Source organism: Scomber japonicus, chromosome 20 (assembly GCF_027409825.1).
Source record: "Scomber japonicus isolate fScoJap1 chromosome 20, fScoJap1.pri, whole genome shotgun sequence".
NCBI lineage: Eukaryota > Metazoa > Chordata > Actinopteri > Scombriformes > Scombridae > Scomber > Scomber japonicus.
In genome coordinates, this window is record NC_070597.1 from 1424504 (window position 1) to 1450809 (window position 26306).

Below are 26306 nucleotides of genomic sequence, written 5' to 3' on the forward strand. Positions count from 1 at the left end.
CTGAATAGTTTCATCCTGATAGGAAAACTGTGTGTGTGTGTGTGTGTGTGTGTGTGTGTGTGACTGTGTGTATATCTGTGTTACAGTGTGTGTGTGTGTGGAGGGGCGGAGCTTTAATCAGCTCAGTGACCTGCAGCTCAAACAGGAAGTGTTGCTCACAGCAGTGTAAGCAGGTTTAAGGTGAACTTGAAGCATGCTGCCGCACAGCTCTGTGTGTGTGTATGTGTATGTGTGTGGCAGCTCTCTTCCCTGGAATGAGTGTGTGTGACGAGGACGTGGATCTGCAGAGCTGGGGCTGGACCGACCTGTGTGTATCCTCACCTGTTCTTCTTCTGTGGTGGTAGTCCTGTGTTTGTTCTCAGTGTGTGTTTGTATCAGTGTGTGTTCAGACTGAGCTGCAGAGTGTGTCCGATCAATATATCAGCACACAGTCCGTACAGACCGTTTTAATACCCATCAGCTGTTAGTGTTTCATTAATAAGCTCATTTAAAAAAGACTAAAAAAGACTCTTATCTATTTAAAGAGTTCATGTTCAGCTTTTATGTTTTTTAGTTTCTGATGTTAAAAAATCTATAAACCAGAGGTGAAAGTTAGTAGAAATGCTGATTCTGTTCAGTAGCTGTGGTTGCTGGGGGCCACGTTCCGTGGTTGCTGGGGGCCGCGTTCCGTGGTTGCTGGGGGCCGCGTTCCGTGGTTGCTGGGGGCCGCGTTCCGTGGTTGCTGGGGGCCGCGTTCCGTGGTTGCTGGGGGCCGCGTTCCGTGGTTGCTGGGGGCCGCGTTCGGTGGTTGCTGGGGGCCGCGTTCGGTGGTTGCTAGGGGCCGCGTTCGGTGGTTGCTGATGTGTTTCCATTCATTTGGAGTAAAGAAGTGAAATCCTGCTACTATAGTTAGTTTATATACAAGCTGACCAATCAGAGCAGAGTGGGCTCATCGGGGGGGGGGGGGGGGGGGGGGGGGGGTCTTAAAGAGACAGGAGCTAAACCGGCCTGTTAATAGACAGAGGCTGAACTGAGCGGCTGCATAAAGGACCAATAGAAGATAAATAAGGAGTTTTTAACTAGAAATCAGATAATCTTCCTCCTCTTCCTCAGCTCCAGTTACTCGCTGTGGGAGGAGCAGGAGCAGACGGGGATCATGTCCAGACGGAGCCTGCGGTTGGATGAAGGGCTGCTGGATCGCAGTCTGCCGCTCAGCAGCGCCTCCTTCAGTGTAGGAGGAGGCAGCTGGAGGAGCAGCAGGTGAGTCAGCTGATCAGTCAGCTGATCGTCAGGTTTTAAACTCAGAAACTGAACTTCTGCTTCTCCTCATCTGTCTCCTCCACCTCCTCCCTGTACACATCTTCATCTCCTTGTTTCCCTTCTCCTCCGTCTTCCCCTCCCTCTCCCTCCTCCATCACCTCCTGCAGGTCGTTGAAGTCTCGTTGTCCTCCTCCTTTCTCCTCCTCCTGCTCAGAGTCTCTCCTCCTCGGTCAGACTCCTCGTAAAGGAGTGGGTCCTCCTCTCCTGAACAGCAGCCTCCACAGCGTCGCCTCCGATGCCTCCCTGCTCTCCTCCCTGCTGGACACGTCCTCCATGCAGGACAACACGCTGGTCGACACATTCTGGGGTGCGACGAGATTTGATGATTCTTATTTAGTTATTTATTTAACTGTTGAACCGACCCTTAAACAGCTGATTCAGGTCACATGATCCTGGATCAGCTGACAGAAATGTTTCTTCTTCTTCTGGTGTTTCAGGTCTGGACCACGATGTTGATCCCAAAGGTCGGTTCATACATAAAATTAGATAATAGATAATACAGATTAGTAAACGGTGTGTAGTTGGGTTAGTGTGTGTTTTGTGGTGATCTACTAAGAATAAGAGCACTAATAACAACAGGAGCAGACAGCAGTATTTAAATGAGCAGAAATGTGATCTGATGGAATCAGTTTCTAGTGGAAGAAGTTAACAAACAGCAGAAACAACTCTGTATGGGAGAGTTTTAGTCAATGCTGTTAGTAAAACCTAAAATAGTACACTACAAAAATATTAACACAGGTGGATTCATTACGGTAAACTACTAATATTACGTTCATTACGGTAAACTACTAATATTACGTTCATTACGGTAAACTACTAATATTACATTCATTACGGTAAACTACTAATATTACGTTCATTACGGTAAACTACTAATATTACATTCATTACGGTAAACTACTAATATTACATTCATTACGGTAAACTACTATTACATTCATTATGTAAACTAATACATTCATTACGTAAACTACTGATATCACATTAATTACGGTAAACTGCTAATATTACAGTCATTACGGTAAACTACTAATATTACAGTCATTACGGTAAACTACTAACATTACATTCATTACGGTAAACTACTAATATTAGTCATTACGGTAAACTGCTAATATTACATTCATTACGGTAAACTACTAATATTATATTCATTACGGTAAACTACTGATATTACAGTCATTAAGGTAAACTACTAATATTACATTCATTACGGTAAACTACTGATATTACATTCATTACGGTAAACTACTAATATTACATTCATTACGGTAAACTACTAATATTACATTCATTATGGTAAACTACTAATATTACAGTCATTACGGTAAACTGCTAATATTACAGTCATTACGGTAAACTGCTAATATTACAGTCATTATGGTAAACTGCTAATATTACAGTCATTACGGTAAACTGCTAATATTACAGTCATTACGGTAAACTACTAATATTACGTTCATTACGGTAAACTATTACGTTCATTACGGTAAACTACTAATATTACATTCATTACGGTAAACTACTAATATTACATTCATTACGGTAAACTGCTATTACAGTCATTACGGTAAACTACTGATATAGTCATTACGGTAAACTACTAATATTACATTCATTACGGTAAACTGCTAACATTACAGTCATTACGGTAAACTACTAATATTACATTCATTACGGTAAACTGCTAATATTACATTCATTACGGTAAACTACTAATATTATATTCATTACGGTAAACTACTGATATTACAGTCATTAAGGTAAACTACTAATATTACATTCATTACGGTAAACTACTGATATTACATTCATTACGGTAAACTACTAATATTACATTCATTACGGTAAACTACTAATATTACAGTCATTACGGTAAACTGCTAATATTACAGTCATTACGGTAAACTGCTAATATTACAGTCATTACGGTAAACTGCTAATATTACAGTCATTATGGTAAACTGCTAATATTACAGTCATTACGGTAAACTACTAATATTACAGTCATTACGGTAAACTACTAATATTATATTCATTACGGTAAACTACTGATATTAGTCATTAAGGTAAACTACTGATATTACATTCATTACGGTAAATTACTGATATTACATTCATTACGGTAAACTACTAATATTACAGTCATTACGGTAAACTGCTAATATTACAGTCATTACGGTAAACTACTAATATTACGTTCATTACGGTAAACTATTACGTTCATTACGGTAAACTACTAATATTACATTCATTACGGTAAACTACTATTACATTCATTACGGTAAACTGCTATTACAGTCATTACGGTAAACTACTAATATTACATTCATTACGGTAAACTACTAATATTACATTCATTACGGTAAACTGCTAACATTACAGTCATTACGGTAAACTACTAATATTACAGTCATTACGGTAAACTACTGATATTACATTCATTAAGGTAAACTATTACATTCATTACGGTAACCTGCTAAATGAACAGTGTGTGTTAGTAGATCAGCTGCACATTTATTTTTCGGGTGATGTCGAGTTTACACGCAGACTTTTAGTAAATCAGACCTTAAATGTCAGAGTCTGAGTTTCTGTTTAAGCATCCCATGTGTGATGTCACTTCCTGTCGCCTATAGAAAGCACCGTCCTCGCCGCGCCGGGCTCCAACCCTGCAGACAGCAGCGCTCTGATCGGCTCCGACAGCCCGAGCGTCAAACAGCCGCCGGTCCAGACGCTCAGCAGAGTTTACTGCAGAGACTGTGAACCCGTCTCCTCCTCTAAATACACCTCCTCCTCCTCCAAATACACCTCCTGCTCCTCCTCTAAATACACCTCCTGCTCCTCTCCAACGGCTCCAGGACGCTCCGAGCCTCGAGAGCCGGAAACCTCCACCGTGTACTGCCGAGACCGGAGTCACAAGACCAGGACAGGTGAGAGCAGGTTCTACTAGTTTCTGTCATTTAAGTGAAAATCAGACAAACTTTCTGCTTCCAGCTCTACAGGAAATCTTAAATACTTCCTTCCTTCCTTCCTTCCTCTCTCCTACCTTCCTCTCTCCTACCTTCCTTCTTTCCTTTCTCTCTCATTTCCTTCCCTCCTTTCCTTCTTCCTTCCTCCTGTCCTTCCTTCCTCCTTTCCTTCCTTCTTCCGTCCTTCCTCCTTTCCTTCCTTCCTCTCTCCTACCTTCCTTCTTTCCTTTCCTCCCTTCCTTTCTCTCTCATTTCCTTCTCCCTCCCTCCTTCCCTCCCTCCCTCCCTCCTTTCCTTCCTTCTTCTGTCCTCCATCCCTCCTTTCCTTCCTTCCTTCCTTCCTTCCTTCCTCCCTCCTACCTTCCTTCTTTCCTTTCCTCCCTTCCTTCCTCCCTTCTTCCTCCCTTCCTTCCTTCCTTCCTCCCTTCTTAAAGTGTGTAATTATTAAAATATAACATTAGATAAATAATAAGGAATCAACACATCTGCTCACGCTGATTCTTTTATCTGAAAGTCTGCTGTTCATAAAATGTGGTGGTTTGGTAGTTTGGTTCTTTTAGGATGTTTTAAACTTTAACTTTTAACCCCAACATGTTGAAATCACTCGCTGAAAACTGTCCTTCATGTTCCTGAGCGGCTGCATAACGGACCAGTGGAAGATAAATAACAAGTTTTAAACTGGAAATAATGCAAAGTAGTTCCTCTTCTTCCTCTTCTTCCTCCTGTCAGAATATAACTACAGAGCTGGAGATGTGCAGAATGAATCTCTCTCTCTCTCTCTCTCTCTCACTCTCACTCTCACTCACGCTGAAGTCTCACTCTGAGGTTTCTCTCTGGACCGATGCTGATTCCCTTCCCTCCTTCCTTCCTTCCTTCTGACTCGTGTGGTTTGACTCTTCCAGATGTGCTGCAGCTGTGGTTGGACTCCTCTGTGCTGTGTGTCAGGAGAGCTGCGTCCTGCTGCGGCTCCCTGCTGACACACAGCTGGCAGCAGGTGTGTCGGGGGCTCAACACACACGCAGGTACCGACTGTGTGATGCTGCTGCTGCTGGTGGTGGTGGTGGTGGTGGTGGGGGGGGGGGGTTAGGGTTGTAGGGGGGCACGGCACGGTTCAGCTTTCCTCTCCAGAGTCACAAACCTGCAGCTCTGAAGTGTTTTATTATCTGCATCACAAGGACCCGCCCACACAGAGATAGAGATAGAAATATAACATCCGTGACGTCACCCATTGGTTTGTGGACTGCTGCTCGGAAGCCAATAGTTTCTAATCTAGGCAGCGCCATCTTGAAAATTTCAGGTGCATGCTGGGAAAAATAAAAACCCTGATTCTACTTATATGGGCATGAGGCGGGGCCATGGGCGGAGCGGGGAGGTTGCTATGGTTACGAGGGCTGGATCTCGAGGCCATGGGCGGAGCGGGGAGGTTGCTATGGTTACGAGGGCTGGATCTCGAGGACATTGGTCAATCAACCTGTCAATCAGGACGTAGCCACGCCCCCTAATGCATACCCTGCTTTACCGTCACATATAAAATCAGAGAGGCCAAAATGTCCCAAATGAACATCATACTGCATTGAAGAAGGCTTTAAACTAGCGATTGAGACCATAAACACATTTTGGAAACGTTTACTGAGGTTAGAAATCAAGTGAGAAGTTGGTGAATTCTCCATTGACTTGTATAGAGACGGTCGCCCCCTGGTGGCCTTTTGATAGAATGCAGCTCTAAGTTACTTCTCCATTGACTTGTATAGAGACGGTCGCCCCCTGCTGGCCTTTTGATAGAATGCAGCTCTAAGTTACTTCTCCATTGACTTGTATAGAGACGGTCGCCCCCTGGTGGCCTTTTGATAGAATGCAGCTCTAAGTTACTTCCTGGTTGGCCTCATTTCAGAGGACCGGAGCTCCCTGCCTGGGTTTAATAAAGGTTGTAACAGCAGCGGATGGAGGAGTTCACACTACTGATACTAGCAGCAGCTGAGAGAGCATTATATTTATAGTTCTCATTCTCAGTGTGGACGGATCTTTAACTTTTTAAACACACAAACTGAATGAATCTCCAACTCTTTGAAGTGTTCGGGTCAGTGAGGAGAAACTTTGAGACTTTTTTAAGATGATGATGATGATGATGATGATGATGATGTAGTGGTGGTGCAGAATAAAAAGGTGCAGGTCTTTTCTTCATCACTCTTTCTTCCTGTTCTCAGCTGACTAACACAACTCTTCCTCCACAGACCCGGTGTGTCCATCCTCCACTAACTTAACGAGTTCATCATCACTTCCTCTTTTCTTTCCTCTCTGATGATGATGATGATGATGATGATGATGATGATGATGATCTCTGAGACTGAACTCTGTCACTTTTCACTCTGACTTCCTCACCTGCTGCATTTCCTTCCCAAGCAAATGTGCTGCACCCTGTTTGTCTTTGCTTTGGTTGTTTCCCTGGTAAAATGCAAATCTAACCCTAACCCTCCCAACCCTCCCACCCCCCCCCTCTAACCCTACCCTACCCCCCCCCCCCCCTCCCATCAGAGTGTGGAGCTGCGTCTCACTGCCTCTCCTCTCTGTTGCAGCTCGTTCCAGCCGCTGTGGAGACATGAAGGAGCGCCGGCCCAACGGATCTCTGTGTGAGTTCATTAAGACAAAAAAACTACTTTTAAAAGTTTCTGTTTGTTTTTTAAAATGAAACTTCAAACTTTTTATTTCTACAGCAGCTTCCTGTTTGAGGTTAATGTAGTTCAGAGTGTTTCTCAGCTGATTTATAAGACAGAAGTGATGACATAAAGGGGAAAAAAAAGGAAGAGAAATGACGATGGAACAAATTTAAAAGACAAAAAAATTAAAATTTGAAGTACGTAAAGAGAAAACAAGTGATTTAAAATGTAAATAATTAAATAGATAAAAGTAAAATAAGACCGTAAAGAAAAGGTTTATTAAAAGCTGGAGTTATAAAAAGAAGATTAAAATGAATTCAAAAAGAGAAAAGAAAAGTGAAATGAAAGATGAAGTTTAGTAAAGCTAAATGACTAAAATGAGATTAAAGACAAAAGAAAGATAAATAAAATGAGATAAAACTTATAGAAGAAGAATAACAAGAAAGACTATAATACACTTAAATTCTTAATCTCTCTCTCTCTCTCTCTCTCTCTCTCTCTCTCTCTCTCCCCCTCTCTCTCTCTCTCTCCCCCTCTCCCCCTTCCTCCCTCCCTCCCTTGACTCGAGGACAACAGGAGGGTTAATCAGAAGCATCAAAAATCAACTTTTAATCTGCAGCAGTTTCTATTTAATGTTTCCGTCGGTTAAAACAGGTGACGACTGTGAGGAGAACCAACGCTCAGACACAGTCACCTCCTCTTCATCCTCCTCCTCCTCTGTGGCTTCCTGTGTGTCCAGGCTGATGTGGAGCTTCTCTGTGTTTACAGGTTAAAATATAAAAGAAACATTTTACAGCCATTTAATTGTAGGAGGCTGTGACTCTGAAGCAGCAACAGGGTTTAAATTTAGTGTGTGTGATGATTCCTCCTGTTCATACTGAGCATCAGATCCTTCTACTACATAAAGAAGTACTAGAATTATTACTACTACTACTACATAAAGAAATACTACTACTACTACTACTACTACTACTACTACATAAAGAAGTACTACTACTACTACTACTACTACTACTACTACATAAAGAAGTACTACTACTACTACTACTACTACTACATAAAGAAGTACTACTACTACTACTACTACTACTACTACATAAAGAAGTACTACTACTACTACTACTACTACTACTACATGAAGAAGTACTACTACTAGTACTACTACTACATAAAGAAGTACTACTAGTACTACTACTACATAAAGAAGTACTACTACTACTAGTACTACTACTACTACTACTACTACTACATAAAGAAGTACTACTACTAGTACTACTACTACTAGTACTACTACTACATAAAGAAGTACTACTACTACTAGTACTACTACTACTACTACTACTACATAAAGAAGTACTACTACTAGTACTACTACTACATAAAGAAGTACTACTACTACTAGTACTACTACTACTACTACATAAAGAAGTACTACTACTACATGAAGAAGTACTACTACTACATAAAGAAGTACTACTACTACTACTACTACATAAAGAAGTACTACTACTACATAAAGAAGTACTACTACATGAAGAAGTACTACTACTACTACTACTACTACATAAAGAAGTACTACTACTACTAGTACTACTACTACTAGTACTACTACATAAAGAACTACTACTACTACTACTACATAAAGAACTACTACTACTACTACTACATAAAGAAGTACTACTACTACAACTACATAAAGTACTACTACTACTACATAAAGTACTACTACTGCGTACATTTTGAAGTTTTAATCGTCAGTATGAACGGGAGGAAAACCTCTTTGCTGTTGTCATGGAAACCAGACCGGAAACGGTGAACTCGTCCTTTTAATCCATTTAAACACTTTATCCAGTGTTTCTGGGTTCAGGTCTGTTTTTTTTTATTTGATTTATTATTAATTTATTAATTATCATGAGCAGGTCCTGACTAAAGAGGGATTGTTAAGTGAATCGTGTCATTTTTCAGTTTATGCTTTGGCGGCAAGTAATCAGTCGTCTCCATGGTAACCGGAGACCCCTGCATTTGCGTTTAGTCTGTTTGTAGTGAAGCGTAATCTGCACACAGTTTATTATTTTTATTATTATTATTATTATTAATCGATTTGAGTTTATTGATTAAAACTGCCCCGCCTGTCGGTCTCCATGGCAACGTCAGTACCGCGTCATGTTGATACGGCGACCATGAAACTCTCCAGCTGTGCGGAGCGACTCGATTCAAGTCTCTGTAAATCGTTTCTTGTTTTCACTCTTTGAGCAGCTTCATGAAGTTAAAGGTAATAAGTTTCCGTCTGACTCTCAGGTTGAACTCATCGTGTTCTTCTCACTAATGAAGGTTTTTGCCTCCGCAGCGTCGCTCCTCCTGCAGCTGACTCTCAGAGCAGCGGCGGCTCTCTGGCCTCTGACCCGCAGCGCCGGACGCTCTGCAGGTCCAAGCTGCATCACCGTCTTTATAGATTAACTCTCTGAGTCTTGCTTCTGCGGAAGGGAAGAAGGGAGGGAGGAAGGAAAGAAGGGAGGAATGAAGGAAGGAAAGAAGGGAGGGAGGGAGGGAGGGAGGGAGGGAGGAAGGAAGGGAAGAAGGAAGGGAAGGGAGGGAGGGAGGAGGGAAGAGAGAAGGAAGGAAGGGAGGGAGGGAGAAAGAAGGAGGGAGGGAAGGGAAAGGAGGGAGGGAGGGAGGGAGGGAAGGGAAGGGAAGGAAGGAAGGGAAAGAAGGAAGGAAGGAAGGGGGGAAAGAAGGAAGGAAGGAAGGAAGGGGGAAAGAAGGGAGGGAGGGAGGAAGGAAGGGAAAGAAGGGAGGAAGGAAGGCAAGGAAGGAAGGAAAGGAGGAAGGAATGGAAGGGAGGAAGGGAAGAAAGAAGGGAGGGAGGAAGGGAAGAAAGGAGGAAGGGAAGAAAGAAGGAGGGAAGAAAGAAGGAAGGAAAGAAAGAAGGAAGGGAAAGGAGGGAGGGAAGGGAAAGGAGGGAGGGAAGGAAAGGAAGGGAGGGAGGGAGGAAGGGAAGAAGGAAAGGAAGGGAAGGGAAAGGAGGGAAGGAAGGGAAGGGAAGGAAGTGAAAGAAGGAAGGAAGGGAGGGAGGAAGGAAGGGAAGGAAGGAAAGAAGGAAGGGAAGAAGGAATGGAAGGGAGGAAGGGAAGAAAGAAGGGAAGAAAGGAAAGGAAGGAGGAAGGAAAGAAGAGAGGAAGGAAGGGACGCTCTGCAGGTCCCAGCTGCATCACCGTCTTCATAGATTAACTCTCTGAGTCTTGCTTCTGCTTTTCTTTTTCTTCTTCTTCTTGAGATGCAGCTTGTTGTCGGAGCTTCATGTTGGATTTTGGGCTTTTCATCTGCTGCTCCTCTCGACTGCTGTGTGGCTCTGTTCTGTTAATTAGTTTCAGCATCTCAACCACAGCAGAAACAATAAGATGATGAATTAATAAATCAGTTAAACTAGATTTAAAAGCAGCATCAGGTTTGTTAAAATGTACATTTAGTATTTTTGTTGGTTTTATCCCTCCTGTTGTCCTCGAGTCAAGGAAGGGAGGAAGGGGGGAAGGGAGGGAGGAAAGAATGAATGAAAAAAGGCAGGAAGGAGGGAAGGCAGGAAGGAGGGAAGGCAGGAAGGGAGGGAGGAGGGAAGGAATGATGGAAGGAAGGAAGGAAGGAAGGGAAGAAAGAAGGACAGAAGGAATGAAGGAAGGGAGGGAGGACAGAAGGGAGGAAGGAAGGAAGGAAGGACGGACAGGAGGGAAGGAAGGAAGGAAAGAGGGGAAGGAAAGAAAGGAGGACGACACAAAGGTTATAGATAAATTCAGACTGAACTCCGCAGCAAGACAGCATGGAGGTTACGCCCAGTTCAATATAATCAATATATTAAAAAAAGATCAATAAGAGAGATTTGAAATGACATTTGACCCATTTTATACCAAAAGACTGAATGCTGCTGAACATGTCAAATGGTGTAACCACAAAAGAATGATAGATATTACATATGTGATCAGCTACAGTGTGTTTAAGTGGACTTATACTAATAATGACTTCATTTAAAACATGTAAATGTTTCCTGATCTCCATGGTAACCAGATGAAATGTAATATTTAGAACAATAGTATTCCATTAACTTTATTTAATATGAAAGAATGTGTGAAGTTATTCATACGTTTATTTTCACATTTTAACCCTTTACATTTAAACTGAACCACATGGAGACAGAGAATCATCACTGACTCAGATAATCTACAGCATGGAGTATTTTCACTGTTATTTTAAAACTTTACTGTGAATCTACTTTCATAAAACGCACAAGCTCATCATTTTACATTTAGTGGTTTTATTATTTTGTGTGTCGGGTTCGGGCTCTCTGCTTCAGTCGACCGTCAGATGCTTTAAACAGGCTGCTGATCCTCTCTCTGTGTGTGCGTGTGTGTGTGTCTGTGTGTGTGTGTGTGTGTGTGTGTGTGTGTGTGTGTGTGTGTGTGTGTGTGTGTGCAGGTAAGACCGCAGGGGAAGCTTTCAGGTGGCTCAGCAGACGATGGCGTCACATGACCACCAGCTTCCTCCTGACTCGGCAAGTTTCATTTCATTTTATTTGTTGAGGCTTTAATTTGAAAAGGAAAATGTGAAGTTGCAGCCAAACATTCTTCATATTTGAACTCTGCAGGAATCATTTTACAGTCATTTTCTCTCCTGCAGGTTTCCTCTCAGACTCTCTCTGGCTCTCGTTCCTCTGCTGCTGCTCTTCAGTGAGTCTTAAAGACATAAACAAAGCATATTTATCTAAACATGAAAGAATCTCTGCACACCAGAGTAGTGACGAGGGTTGGTCCGATACCCTCATAAAAGTAATATTTTACAAATCTGCATTATATAAACTAACGAAATTTGTTAAAATCATTTGGCGACTTCTAAGTCATTAAACTAAGTCTGACTGTTACTGGAGTAATCTACCTCGTTCTCACCTGTCCATTGTACATCTTGTATTGGAAAACTTTGAATTAAAACCTACTGAGCGAACTCTCCCGATCTCTCCTCTGAACGAGTCGGACACCAACGTGTATCAAACATGAAGCAAAGTGCTACGCCTATCTTAAATCATTTATAATCGTTATATTTCATGTCTAGGAAAAATATAACCGGCTTTAACAGACTGCGGAGTGGGCTAGCAACACTCCCGGCGGTATCCGTTTCCTTTTTTTTTTTTAATAACTATTTGAAATATTTGTTATTTATCATTTCCTGGACATCGCCCAACCCTAACAGTGACAGGATGATTATGTGATTTAATGTCTTTATATTACAATCTTACACTTTTGTTATTGATCAAGTGACATAAAGCCCTTTTTTAAATTTCTTCTCCCCCCCTCTCCTCAGGTGTGTGTTGGTTCGGTCCAGCTGCTCTACAGTCCGTCCTTCCAGCCGTTAACATCACCGACTGGAGGACGGCGGTGTCTGAAGTCTCCGTCCTTTCCTCCGTCTATCTGTCGACCCGACCAGCAGCAGGAGGAGCACCGGAGGAGTCGAAGGAGGTGCAGAGCTTCATGGAGCCGCTCCTCAGCCGACCGGCAGCAGCACAACACACGGCAGCGGAGGTACCAACACCCACCAGCATTTATATTCATCAGCATTTCATAAGACGTCACATTTAAGGAGATTAAAGTAATAATAATTCAGTTCCTGCATCTAAACGGTCCCAAAACTAAAGCACAACACACATTCATTACAATCCTAAAAAAGTGAAATAAATAAAAATTAAAGCTGCAAGCAGCGATGGACGAGCCCTCGCTCTGCTACGGCCGTCAGGAGTAACAAGATTTACTAAACTTCTCATTTCTGAGGTTTTAAAATGAAACTGAGTGAATCTGAAGTTGAGAGGTGGAAATGGCGCCAAAATCGTAAATTGGAATCCAAGTGGTTGACTTCCTGTTGGAGAGTTTTTCATGCGTCTTTAACACAGACTGTATAAAAGAAACGGACGTAACATCCGTGACGTCACCCATTGGTTTGTGGACTGCTGCTCGGAAGCCAATAGTTTCTAATCTAGGCAGCGCCATCTTGAAAATTTCAGGTGCATGCTGGGAAAAATAAAAACACGGATTCTACTTATATGGGCATGAGGCGGGGCCATGGGCGGAGCGGGGAGGTTCCTATGGTTACGAGGGCTGGATCTGGAGGACATTGGTCAATCAACCTGTCAATCAGGACGTAGCCACACCCTAATGCATACCCTGCTTTATCGTCACATATAAAATCAGGGAGGCCAAAATGTCCCAAATGAACATCATACTGCATTGAAGAAGGCTTTAAACTAGCGATTGAGACCATAAACACATTTTGAAAACGTTTACTGAGGTTAGAAATCAAGTGAGAAGTTGGTGAATTCTCCATTGACTTGTATAGAGACGGTCGCCCCCTGGTGGCCTTTTGATAGAATGCAGCTCTAAGTTACTTCCTGGTTGGCTTCATTTCAACTCCACGCCTGGTTGGAACCCTGTTTCTGTCTCTTGGACCCATACCATAACTCCAACAGGAAGTCGGCCATTTTGAATCAAATTTCCAATTTTGGCACTGTTTGTTTCAATTTGACTCAGAAGATAAGTCACGGCAAGTCTCGTTCTTTCGTGGCGGGGGAGCTTGGGCCCGATCATCGCTGCTTGCAGCTTTAATTATTATTAGGATTACATTTGAGTCTCGTTGTGTTTGTACAGTAACGGTAAAGTTCTACTCACAGGAAGCGGCGGCGGCGGCGGGTGAGGACTCTGAGCGGCTCGTCCTGCTGGAGCAGAGTCTGACGGCTCTGTGGGAGCACGTGGAGGCCGGAGGGCAGCGGGCGGAGCAGAGACACAGAGAGCTGCTGCAGATGCACGCAGACCTGCAGCAGCAGAGCGGGGCAGCCGAGCCGTGGCTCAGCGGACTGATGGACCAACAGATATCCGACATCAGGAGACGGCTGGACGAGGAGAGACGGCAGCGAGAACAGGTCCGACACCGGAGGCAGTCTGGATTCATAAAACACCAAAATACAAATAACTTAAAATTTACTTTCTATTTTAGCCGGTTTTACTACTCGGACTATTCTGTTTATTCTATTTTATTGTTTTCTTCTTCGTAACCCAATGATTAGTCTGTTTTACTCCCTTTATTCCATAGAGACTTTACTTTATTCTTTCCTTTTTTATGTTTTTATTAATCTACCTCTGGTGTTTCCTCATTGCAGATTCTTGAGTTATAATAGCGTTTCCTGAGTTCCTGGTTTTTAAATGATTTCTTTTTGTTTGTTCTGAATATGTAAAGTGTATAAATGCTACACAGATAAAGATTGATGGATTTAAAGTAATCTCAAGGCACTTTACACATGAAGAGCAGGAAAAACTCCCTTTTTAACGGGAAGAACCCTGAAAGAGAACCGAGCTCTGAGTGGGAGAACGTCTAGAGAAAGAGAGGAAGCACATTGAAAACAGTCTAAGCCCCTCCTCCACCTGTTAGTGCACAGAGGCTAAAGCAGCACGATAACAGTGTGTGTGTTTCTGTGTGTGTGTTTCTGTGTCTGTCTGTGTGTGTGTGTGTGTGTGTGTGTAGGACCGACAGCAGGATGCGATGCAGCAGCAGAGCCAAACGTCTCGTCTGGATCAGCTGGAGCTGCAGCTGCAGACGCTCGCCGCCAACACCGAGGTACACACACCTCTCCTCACATTTACTATTATAACAGCCACATGACGATGACGATGACGATGACGATGATGATGATGATGATGATGATGTACAGCAGGTCCACCGGAGACAGGAAGCTGCATCTTCGCCTACAACCCTTCCAGCTGCTGTCAGGTAACCTTCATCATCTCCTCCTCTTCCTCTGAGACTAAATGTGTTAAATGTAAAGGGTTAAAAATTCTGCTTTTAATCCATTTAGAGAGAATATATTAGAGGATTATGGTAAAAATGTCTAAGTGGTGTAACCATAAAAACTTTGTACCAAATAATTGAACGTTGCTTAAAAACAGTAAATAGTCAATAAAACACCTTCCTTCCTTCCTCCCTCCCTCCCTCCCTCCCTCCCTCCCTTCCTTCCTTCCTTCCTTCCTGACACCATATCAACTAGTTTGGCATGATTTTACTTCCTTACTTCCTTCCTTCCTTCCTTCCTTCCTTCCTACCTTCCTACCTACCTTCCTTCCTTCCTACCTAACACCATATCAACTAGTTTGGCATGATCTTCCTTCCTTCCTTCCTTCCTTCCTTCCTTCCTACCTAACACCATATCAACTAGTTTGGCATGATCTTACTTCCTTCCTTCCTTCCTTCCTTCCTAACACCATATCAACTAGTTTGGCATGATCTTACATCCATCCTTCCTTCCTTCCTTCCTTCCTTCCTTCCTACCTAACACCATATCAACTAGTTTGGCATGATCTTACATTATAACTTTTATATTAAATAAAGCTAATGGAATACTATTGTTCTAAATATTACATTTCATCTGGTTACCATGGAGACCAGGAAACATTTACATGTTTTAAATGAAGTCATTATTAGTATTAGTATATATTTTTCCTGTATGAGTCCTTTATGAATGAATCCAGGTTACACCGTTAGGACACTGACTGTTTACTGCAGCAGCTTTTGTGTCTTTGTGTCTCAGTGTTGGCGTGGACCGTCTGTCCCATGATGCTTTGCTGGCAGAGATTTCCCGGCTGGAGGCGGCGCTGCAGGACGTGAGGCGAGACGTCGACGGTCTGTCCGACTGCCCAGGACTCAAAAGACTGGGAGGACTGGAAGGACTGGAGCAGACGGTGAGACAGGAACCTGCTGCTGGGTTTTAATTCAACTTTGATATTTAAACTACGAAGCTTGATAAACACTCCTCCTCCTCCTCCTCCTCCAGGTCTCTGCTCAGGTCCGGGAGGCGTTTCAGGTTCTGGTCTATGGGAACCAGGAAGGGGGCGGAGCCTCCAGTGAGTCTCTCCTCCATTGGTTGTCTCAGCATTACGTCAGCGAGGCCGACCTGCAGGAGGCGCTGTCCTCGCTGGAGCTCCGCATCCTGCAGAACGTCAGCCTGCAGCAGCGAGGCAGCGAGGAGGCCATCAGAGAGGCCGTCCTGCAGGCTGGGGGGGCCACGGGGGCTTCGGGGGCTTCAGGGGCCTCGGGGTCCTCGGGGGCCGCCGTCACACAGGAGGTGAGTTTAAAGGGTGGGAGAACATCCCTGACTGGTTGGAAAAGAGGGAGAGAGAGAGAAGACAACTCCGGGGAAGAAGTTTAGCTTATTGAATGCATTAATAGAACATGAATGTTAATGGAGATGGATGGATGGATGGATAGAGAGAGAGAGAGGGAGGAAGAGAGAGGATAGATGGATGGATAGAGAGGGAGAGGGGGAGGAGGGGAGAGAGGAGCCCAGTGCGGCTGTGTTCTGGACCAGTTGGAGTTTGTGGAGAGATTTCAGAGGAAGACCAAAGAGGAGAGAGTTACAGTAGTCCAGACGGGATGTGATCAGTGTTTACCAGATTAATTATTTTTTTGGTACAGTTGCAGTAGCCCTTTTAACACTTCTGAACTGGACTGAAAGAGTTTGATTTGTTGACCTTTTGCTGAATGTGTCTGCAGGAAGTCCAGCAGATGGTGGAGAGCGCTCTGCGTCTGTTCTCTCAGGACCGAACCGGCCGGGCCGACTACGCGCTGGAGTCTGGAGGTCAGAGACCGACGCTGCGTCACTCTAATGTTTCTCTCACGTCTCTGCACACAATTATTATTATTATTATTATTATTATTATTATTCATAAATCAGTTAAACTAGATTTAAAAGCAGCATCAGGTTTGTTAAAATGTACATTTAGTATTTTTGTTGGTTTTCTAGATAAATTCAGACTGAACTCCGCAGCAAGACATCATGGAGGTTACGCCCAGTTCAATATAATCAATATATTAAAAAAAGATCAATAAGAGAGATTTGAAATGACATTGAAGGAAGGGAGGAAGAAGGAAGGAAAGAGAGGGAGGAAGAAGGAAGGAAAGAGAGGGAGGAAGGAAGGAAGGAAGGAAAGGGAGGGAGGAAGGAAGGAAGGAAGGGACTGAATTCAGACTGAACTCCGCAGCAAGACAGCATGGACGTTACGCCCAGTTCAATATAATCAATATATTACAAAAAGATCAATACGAGAGATTTGAAATGACAAGGGAGGGAGGGGAGGGAGGGAAGGGAGGGAGGGAGGGAGGAAGGAAGGAAGGAAGGAAGGAAGGAAGGGACTGAATTCAGACTGAACTCTGCAGCAAGACATCATGGAGGTTACGCCCAGTTCAATATAATCAATATATTAAAAAAAGATCAATACGAGAGATTTGAAATGACATTGAAGGAAGGGAGGAAGGAAGGAAGGGAGGGAGGACAGAAGGAAGGAAGGGAGGGAGGACAGAAGGGAGGGAGGAAGGAAGGAAGGGAGGGACTGAATTCAGACTGAACTCCGCAGCAAGACATCATGGAGGTTACGCCCAGTTCAGTATAATCAATATATTAAAAAAAGATCAATAAGAGAGATTTGAAATGACATTGAAGGAAGGGAGGAAGAAGGAAGGAAAGAGAGGGAGGAAGAAGGAAGGAAAGAGAGGGAGGAAGGAAGGAAGGAAGGAAAGGGAGGGAGGAAGGAAGGAAGGAAGGGACTGAATTCAGACTGAACTCCGCAGCAAGACAGCATGGACGTTACGCCCAGTTCAATATAATCAATATATTACAAAAAGATCAATACGAGAGATTTGAAATGACAAGGGAGGGAAGGGAGGGAGGGAGGAAGGAAGGAAGGAAGGGACTGAATTCAGACTGAACTCTGCAGCAAGACATCATGGAGGTTACGCCCAGTTCAATATAATCAATATATTAAAAAAAGATCAATACGAGAGATTTGAAATGACATTGAAGGAAGGGAGGAAGGAAGGAAGGGAGGGAGGACAGAAGGAAGGAAGGGAGGGAGGACAGAAGGGAGGGAGGAAGGAAGGAAGGGAGGGACTGAATTCAGACTGAACTCCGCAGCAAGACAGCATGGACGTTACGCCCAGTTCAATATAATCAATATATTAAAAAAAGATCAATACGAGAGATTTGAAATGACATTGAAGGGAGGAAAGGAGGGAGGGAAGGAAGGAAGAGAGGGAGGGAGGGAGGGAGGGAGGGAGGGAAGGAAGGAAGGAAGGAAGGAAGGAAGGAAGGAAGGAAGGAAGGAAGGAAGGAAGGAAGGAAGGAAGGGACTGAATTCAGACTGAACTCCGCAGCAAGACAGCATGGAGGTTACGCCCAGTTCAATATAATCAATATATTAAAAAAAGATCAATAAGAGAGATTTGAAATGACATTTGACCCATTTTATACCAAAAGTAAGACTGAATGCTCCTGAAAATGTCAAATGGTGTAACCACAAAATGTCAATTGGTGTAACCACAAAATGTCAAATGGTGTAACCACAAAAGAATGATAAATATTAAATATTTAAGTGGACTTATACTAATGACTTCATTTAACCCTCCTGTTGTCCTCGAGTCAAGTTAGGGAGGGAAGGAAGGAAGGAAGGAAGGAAGGAAGGAAGGAAGGGAGAAAGGAGGGAAGGAAGGAAGGGAGAAAGGAGGGAAGGAAGGAAGGGAGAAAGGAGGGAAGGAAGGAAGGGAGAAAGGAGGGAAGGAAGGAAGGGAGAAAGGAGGGAAGGAAAGGAGGAAGGAAGGAAGGGAGAAAGGAGGGAAGGAAGGAAGGAAGGAAGGGAGAAAGGAGGAAAGGAAGGAAAGAAGGAAGGAAGGGAAGGGAGGGAGAAAGGCAGGAAGGAAGGGGAGGGAGGGAGGAAGGCAGGAAGGAAGGAAGGAAAGGAGGAAGGGAGGGACTGAATTCAGACTGAACTCCGCAGCACGACAGCATGGAGGTTACGCCCAGTTCAATATAATCAATATATTAAAAAAAGATCAATAAGAGAGATTTGAAATGACATTGAAGGAAGGGAGGAAGGGAGGAAGAAGGAAGGAAAGAGAGGGAGGAAGAAGGAAGGAAAGAGAGGGAGGAAGAAGGAAGGAAAGAGAGGGAGGAAAGGGAGGGAGGAAGGAAGGAAGGAAGGGACTGAATTCAGACTGAACTCCGCAGCAAGACAGCATGGACGTTACGCCCAGTTCAATATAATCAATATATTACAAAAAGATCAATACGAGAGATTTGAAATGACAAGGGAGGGAGGGAAGGGAGGGAGGGAGGGAGGAAGGAAGGAAGGAAGGAAGGAAGGAAGGAAGGAAGGAAGGAAGGAAGGAAGGAAGGGACTGAATTCAGACTGAACTCTGCAGCAAGACATCATGGAGGTTACGCCCAGTTCAATATAATCAATATATTAAAAAAAGATCAATACGAGAGATTTGAAATGACATTGAAGGGAGGAAAGGAGGGAGGGAAGGAAGGAAGAGAGGGAGGGAGGGAGGGAGGAAGGAAGGAAGGAAGGAAGGAAGGAAGGGAGGGACTGAATTCAGACTGAACTCCGCAGCAAGACAGCATGGAGGTTACGCCCAGTTCAATATAATCAATATATTAAAAAAAGATCAATAAGAGAGATTTGAAATGACATTTGACCCATTTTATACCAAAAGTAAGACTGAATGCTCCTGAAAATGTCGAATGGTGTAACCACAAAATGTCAATTGGTGTAACCACAAAATGTCAAATGGTGTAACCACAAAAGAATGATAAATATTAAATATTTAAGTGGACTTATACTAATGACTTCATTTAACCCTCCTGTTGTCCTCGAGTCAAGTTAGGGAGGGAAGGAAGGAAGGAAGGAAGGAAGGAAGGGAGAAGGGAGGGAGGGAAGGAAGGAAGGAAGGAAGGAAGGGAGAAAGGAGGGAAGGAAGGAAGGGAGAAAGGAGGGAAGGAAAGGAGGAAGGAAGGAAGGGAGAAAGGAGGGAAGGAAGGGAAGGGAGGGAGAAAGGCAGGAAGGAAGGGGAGGGAGGGAGGAAGGCAGGAAGGAAGGAAGGAAAGGAGGAAGGGAGGGACTGAATTCAGACTGAACTCCGCAGCACGACAGCATGGACGTTACGCCCAGTTCAATATAATCAATATATTAAAAAAAGATCAATACGAGAGATTTGAAATGACATTGAAGGGAGGAAAGGAGGGAGGGAAGGAAGGAAGAGAGGGAGGGAGGGAGGGAGGGAGGGAGGGAGGGAGGGAGGGAGGGAGGGAGGAAGGAAGGAAGGAAGGAAGGAAGGAAGGAAGGAAGGAAGGAAGGGAGGGACTGAATTCAGACTGAACTCCGCAGCAAGACAGCATGGAGGTTACGCCCAGTTCAATATAATCAATATATTAAAAAAAATCAATAAGAGAGATTTGAAATGACATTTGACCCATTTTATACCAAAAGTAAGACTGAATGCTCCTGAAAATGTCAAATGGTGTAACCACAAAATGTCAATTGGTGTAACCACAAAATGTCAAATGGTGTAACCACAAAAGAATGATAAATATTAAATATTTAAGTGGACTTATACTAATGACTTCATTTAACCCTCCTGTTGTCCTCGAGTCAAGTTAGGGAGGGAAGGAAGGAAGGAAGGAAGGAAGGAAGGAAGGAAGGGAGAAAGGAGGGAAGGAAGGAAGGGAGAAAGGAGGGAAGGAAAGGAGGAAGGAAGGAAGGGAGAAAGGAGGGAAGGAGGGAAGGAAGGAAGGAAGGGAGAAAGGAGGAAAGGAAGGAAAGAAGGAAGGAAGGGAAGGGAGGGAGAAAGGCAGGAAGGAAGGGGAGGGAGGGAGGAAGGCAGGAAGGAAGGAAGGAAAGGAGGAAGGGAGGGACTGAATTCAGACTGAACTCCGCAGCACGACAGCATGGAGGTTACGACCAGTTCAATATAATCAATATATTAAAAAAAGAGATTTGAAATGACATTTGACCCATTTTATACCAAAAGACTGAATGCTCCTGAAAATGTCAAATGGTGTAACCACAAAATGTCAAATGGTGTTCCCACAAAAGAATGATATTAAATATTGTATCAGCTACAGTGTATTTAAATGGACCTTGTTTCTATGGTTACACCACTTGGACATGTTTGCCGTATATAATATCTAATATATTCAGAGTGGATAAAGAGCAGAGTGGTTGTCGTCCTGCAGGGGGCAGCGTGCTCAGCACTCGCTGCTCTGAGACCTACGAGACGAAGGCGGCTCTGCTCAGCCTGTTCGGGGTTCCTCTGTGGTACTTCTCCCAGTCTCCAAGAGCTGTGATCCAGGTAACACACACACACACACACACACACACACACACACACACACACACACACACACACACACAGAGATACATATAGAGACACACACACATGCACGCACGCACACACACACACACACACACACACACAGGGAACTCTTCTTTATTCTTTATTTAAGCTCTAACAGACGTCTCCTCCTTGTGTCTCCTCCTTGTGTCTCCTCCTTGTGTCTCCTCCTTGTGTCTCCTCCTTGTGTCTCCTCGTGTCTCCCTCTTTTCTCCTCGTGTCTCCCCCGTGTCTCCCCCATGTCTCCCCCGTGTCTCCCCCATGTCTCCCCCGTGTCTCCTCATGTCTCCTCGTGTCTCCTCATGTCTCCCCCGTGTCTCCTCATGTCTCCCCCGTGTCTCCCCCGTGTCTCCCCGTCTCCTCGTGTCTCCTCCCCGTGTCTCCTCGTGACTCCCCGTGTCTCCTCGTGACTCCCCGTGTCTCCCTGCAGCCGGACGTCCATCCAGGGAACTGTTGGGCCTTCAGAGGCTCTACAGGCTTCCTGGTGATCCGGCTCTCCATGAGGATCCTTCCCACCGCCTTCTCCCTGGAACACATCCCCAAGAACCTGGCACCCAGCAGGACGCTGCACAGCGCCCCCCGAGACTTCAGCGTCTACGTAAGAGAGAGAGAGAAACATGAGTTATCTTTAATGAAGCTTTCAGAGAGCAGACACTTTATTCTTCTCTATAAGATACATTGTATGATGGTCCAATGTTGAGATCTATTTAAACTGATTATATTAAATGTGATTAATAAATACTAAATACTTTTTCAGATATATTTCCTTTCCTGTATATTCTGAAAGGAAAACGTGTTTTTAGAGCGAAGGGAGAGAGGGAGGAAGGAAGGAAGGGAGAGAGGAAGGAAGAAAGGAAGGGAGAGAGAGATTTTAGAGCTGAGGTGTGAGGGTGAACGTGTGAACTGTGTTTCAGGGTCTGGATGACGAGCGGCAGGAGAGAGGGAAGCTGCTCGGCTCGTTCACCTACGACGAGGACGGAGAAGCTCTGCAGACGTACTCGGTCACTGTGAGTAGAGAGCAGAGCGCCACCTTCAGTTTCTCACCAACCCCTCCTGCTCCTCCTCCTTCTTATGCTACTCCTCCTCCTGCTCCTCCTCCTCATGCTCCTGCAGATTTAATCCAACCAACTTCACATTTCACCCGTTCATCGCTGCTTGCAGCTTTAATTATCATCATCAGCTCGTATTCAAAGTGCTCCGATACGCCGACGACGTCATACTTCATCATTGTTTTCTTTCTTTGTCAGGAGGAGAACGAGCAAACCTTCCAGATCATCGAGGTTCAGGTGTTGTCCAACTGGGGCCACCCGGAGTACACGTGCATGTACCGTTTCAGAGTGCACGGCACGCCACACAGCTGAGAGAGAGCGGAGGAAGCACAGACTCACAGTGACTCCATGCTAGCTGCGGCTAACTGCGGCTAGCTGCCACAGATCGGAGTCTCTCCACAGTTTGATCTGTGTCGTCATTTTCCCGTGGAAAAAAAAAAAAGACACTGAACACATTGTGATGTATAATTTCTTTGTTAATAGTTAATATTTTATATCAGTGTTTTTGTATTTGCTGTGTTTAAGGTCCATGCTGCTGGTTTGTGTTTTTTTTTAAATGTTTTATCCCATTTTTCTTTTATCAGTCGTCGTATCACAGTGCAGCGAGACAGTTTTGAGCAGACTGTTAATATCAAAGCTCTTTCTTTTTTCTTTTTTTAATGCAAGAAATGCTCAGAGTGACATTATCTGATCCACAGCTTCACTTCTGTGATGTGGATTTGAGTGTGCAGCTGTGAGCAGAAGCCTCCCTGCTGCTGCACAGAGATAATGAACCTTTGACACATCAGCAGAGAGAAGTCGGAGATTGAATGAGAATATTCTGCACCGATACTTTTTCCAGTTTAATTTATTTTTTTGTTGTCGAGTCAATGAAGATGAATCTGTTATATTTGTGAAATGTGTTGAATTTTTTACATTTGTTTGTTTTTTTTCTATGTGATTTCAAGCTGCATAATAAAGATGTGAAATGTTGAAAGTCTGAAGCAGAGAGATTAATCTGCCATCTTTAGTCTTTGAAAGAAGTTTCCTATAAAAACACAAACGTAAAATCTCAAACCAAAAAGTGAAAAATAATTTTAACAAAACACCTATTTTGTGAGTATCACACATACATGAAACATTTGATTCAACTTGATGCTTTTATTGAATTTTTAACTCAAAGAACAAAAGTATAAAAACAAAGATTACATATCAGTAGAGAGACGTCACGGACAGTCAAATCCAATTTGAGTGTTTGGAGCTGTTCAGACTCAAACACATCTGTCCAAATGCGATTTGAATTTCCTTCTGACCCTCACTGTGAAGAAGAACCCCCCCCCCCCCAGACAGGCAGTCCACCATGGCCTCAGATGTGGAGGTATTGACTCTCATCCCGACTGCTTCACATTCAACTGCAAGCCATCCCAGAGCCTGTTGGAGGTCTTCACCTGTAGAGTCCAACAGAACAACATCAACCACAAAAAGCAGAGAGGTGAATCTGAGGTCCCCAAACTGGACTCTCTCTGTCCATGAAGATGCCAAACAGGATCAGAGACCAGGGACAGTCTATGGGTTCTGTCCCTGACCCCCATGACAGACCCACAGTCCCTCTTCTTTCACCTTATTTATCAACGCTATCATCATTATTGGGCTGTTAAAGAATGGTAGCAATGGCTAAAGCCACCTCAACAACGAGGTCAGACGTGAGAGGAAGCAAGTCCAGGTGTCCGTTTGAACTTTCTAAGGCCTCGTCTGCTGCACTCTGGTGGAAACATGGGATATTTATTTATTATATTGCTAGCAGATTGACTCCAGACTTGATCAATGTCAGATGATCTCCATCTGACATTGATGCACAGAAGCCAGCAGCCAGAAATGACTAAATAAAACTGTGAAAGAAAACCTGAAGTGGAATTTTGAGTTGGATTATTTCTTTGCTTTGTGGCGTTTAGGATTGTGGGATTTTGGAGTTTTGGATAAAACCCAACCGGTCGAGGCAGATGGTTGCCCACCTAGAGCTCAGGTCTGCTTGAGGTTTCTTCTCATTCAAGGAGAGTTTTGTTGATGTCACCAAGTGCTGCTCATGGAGGAATGTTGGGTCTGCACCAAGATAACTTAAGTTGGGACTTGGCCAATATATATAAATAATTATATTATATAAACTGATTCATTAGCATGAAGAAATGAATACGGGCTGAGTCTCAGAGGGTTAAAAATCAGACTTATGCATCAACTTGTAGAATTGAAGCATTTTATTGCAAGAAACCCAAAAAACCCATCGTACATCTCATATTTATACACATATCAGACGTCATCAGCCAGAAAACAAACATTTCCTGTTTTTATGACATTGTGAGGCTTTTGCATGTAATGGTCTGTCTTTCACACAACCATCTCTCTATTATCTCACAGCGGCTGATATCCTAACCCTATCCATCCTGTTTTTAACACTTTACCTAAAATGACCTTACAGCCCTCGTCAATTAGCATTTAGCTTTACTCCACTTATTAAATGTTCTGTTAAATTCCCTCATGACTCTTCTCTCTCTTTGCTTGCAGTGGTTTTACAGATATACATATTATTAATATAAAGGTATTTGAAATCAGTTACAAATGTAATGTAAGCTTGGCAAAACTCAGTCCAGCACTTGCCTGCGTTGTGCAGTTGTGTGTAATTCAAAATATAAATGAAAAATATAATAAAAACTGTTTGTAAAAATATTACATAAAAAATCAAAACTATTGCTCAGTACTATTCAAAACATGTGCTTAAATTTAAATTTAAATTCTCTCCAAAAAAAATTTCCCTTTTACTCAGTTTATTTAACTAAAACTTTTTATACTTTTGAAAATAGCATTAACATATTTAAGGTGAATAATAAGTATATAGTCTATAAAAGGCAGTGAAGAAAAAAGATATAAACTCATCAAACATCTGGACTGACTTTTAAATGATTTCTTGACTCAACATTTATCCAGATGAGATCATAAAACTCTGGATTCATGAAAATCTGTAAGTAAAAAAAGTTACAGCTGTTCACAAGAGAGAGATTAATGATGACTAAATATAATTATATACAGATAATTATGTCACAAAAGGTCCAATCAGATCTCCTCTCTGCTCTTCTTCTAGTGGTCTTAATAAAGGTCTCACTACTTCCTGTTTTGGAGCGTTGGTGCTGGTGATGATTTTCTTCTTCAGAGGGTTTGTGTTTGTCCTCAGAGGTCCTACTCTGCTCCCTGAGCTCCTTCCTCTTCAGCCGGCTCACCTTCAGCTCTGGAAACACTGGGATTATAATGACTCAGCTCAATGCTCTCCTGTGGGTCTGGCTTCTGCCCCCTGCTGGCCTGGAGAGACATGACAACACAGATCTGCATCACTCCTCTCTTCAGTTCAATATAAACAGGCTGAGTGCTTCATTTCAACCAGTCCTCTAAATAAACATGTTCAGTACCTTCAGGATGAAATAGATGATAATGACACCCAACAGCAGAGCCACCAGCAGGACGACCAGTCTGATGATGAAAACTGTTCTGTAAAGAGTCTTATCTGGATCTGATGAGACACATTCAGTCATCACATTAGATCACATGACATCATGAGGACAACAGCTCCCATCAAACAGATACTTTAATGACGTTAAATGTCCTAAAATCAGTGAAGTCTGAAGCAGCTTGTTGATTCAGCTCTTAGAGAATAAGTTCATCTGATCCTCTCTGTATGCTGATGATGTTCAACAAAAACCACTAATGTGTTCACAGCTGCTTTGAAAGAATGAATGAAAGTCTGCTGATTCTCTCCTTAAAGCTCCTGTCTGCTTAAAATGATTCAACTGATTGTTAACAGTCAACATCTTTACATGCAGTTAAATCAGATGTGATCCTGGTGAAGCTCTGAGTTCATCATGTAAACCCTGTTTATTATCATTATAGTGCTTATCTGGCTTCACTTTTACTTTCCACTACAACACAGTTGTTATGGTTGAATAATGTTAAAGAAGCCGGGAAGGAAACAGTTTACAGCTCCTTCATCAGATTGTGACTCAGCTCTCTGTAGGTCGCTGGGTCGCTCCGGCTGCCTCATGACTTTTTATCAAACATGGAAACAAAGT

At 43.3% G+C, this 26306-nt stretch overlaps 1 protein-coding gene across 1 annotated transcript; it reads left to right on the plus strand.

The window, feature by feature from the left end:
- Positions 1 to 221: 221 nt before the first annotated feature.
- On the plus strand, positions 222 to 22527 carry LOC128381804 (uncharacterized). Its single transcript, XM_053341838.1, has 21 exons — positions 222 to 307; positions 1093 to 1239; positions 1407 to 1606; positions 1737 to 1763; positions 3936 to 4066; positions 4158 to 4229; positions 5182 to 5290; positions 6842 to 6895; positions 7577 to 7690; positions 9254 to 9364; positions 12266 to 12483; positions 13623 to 13871; positions 14471 to 14563; positions 14661 to 14716; positions 15531 to 15681; positions 15774 to 16064; positions 16493 to 16577; positions 21009 to 21124; positions 21597 to 21764; positions 22081 to 22173; positions 22417 to 22527. The coding sequence occupies exons 1-21, from the start codon at positions 222 to 224 to the stop codon at positions 22525 to 22527; spliced, it is 2682 nt and encodes an 893-aa protein (XP_053197813.1).
- Positions 22528 to 26306: the final 3779 nt, after the last annotated feature.

What these genes read in the sequence shown, in the direction of transcription:
- LOC128381804 (XM_053341838.1), top strand. Translation starts at nt 222, where the DNA reads ATGTGTATGTGTGTGGCAGCTCTCTTCCCTGGAATGAGTGTGTGTGAC. An exon ending in GAGTCACAAGACCAGGACAG is followed by an intron (nt 4,230 to 5,181) that starts GTGAGAGCAGGT and finishes GATGTGCTGCAG; the next exon opens with CTGTGGTTGGACTCCTCTGT. An exon ending in TGCAGACGTACTCGGTCACT is followed by an intron (nt 22,174 to 22,416) that starts GTGAGTAGAGAG and finishes CTTTGTCAGGAG; the next exon opens with GAGAACGAGCAAACCTTCCA.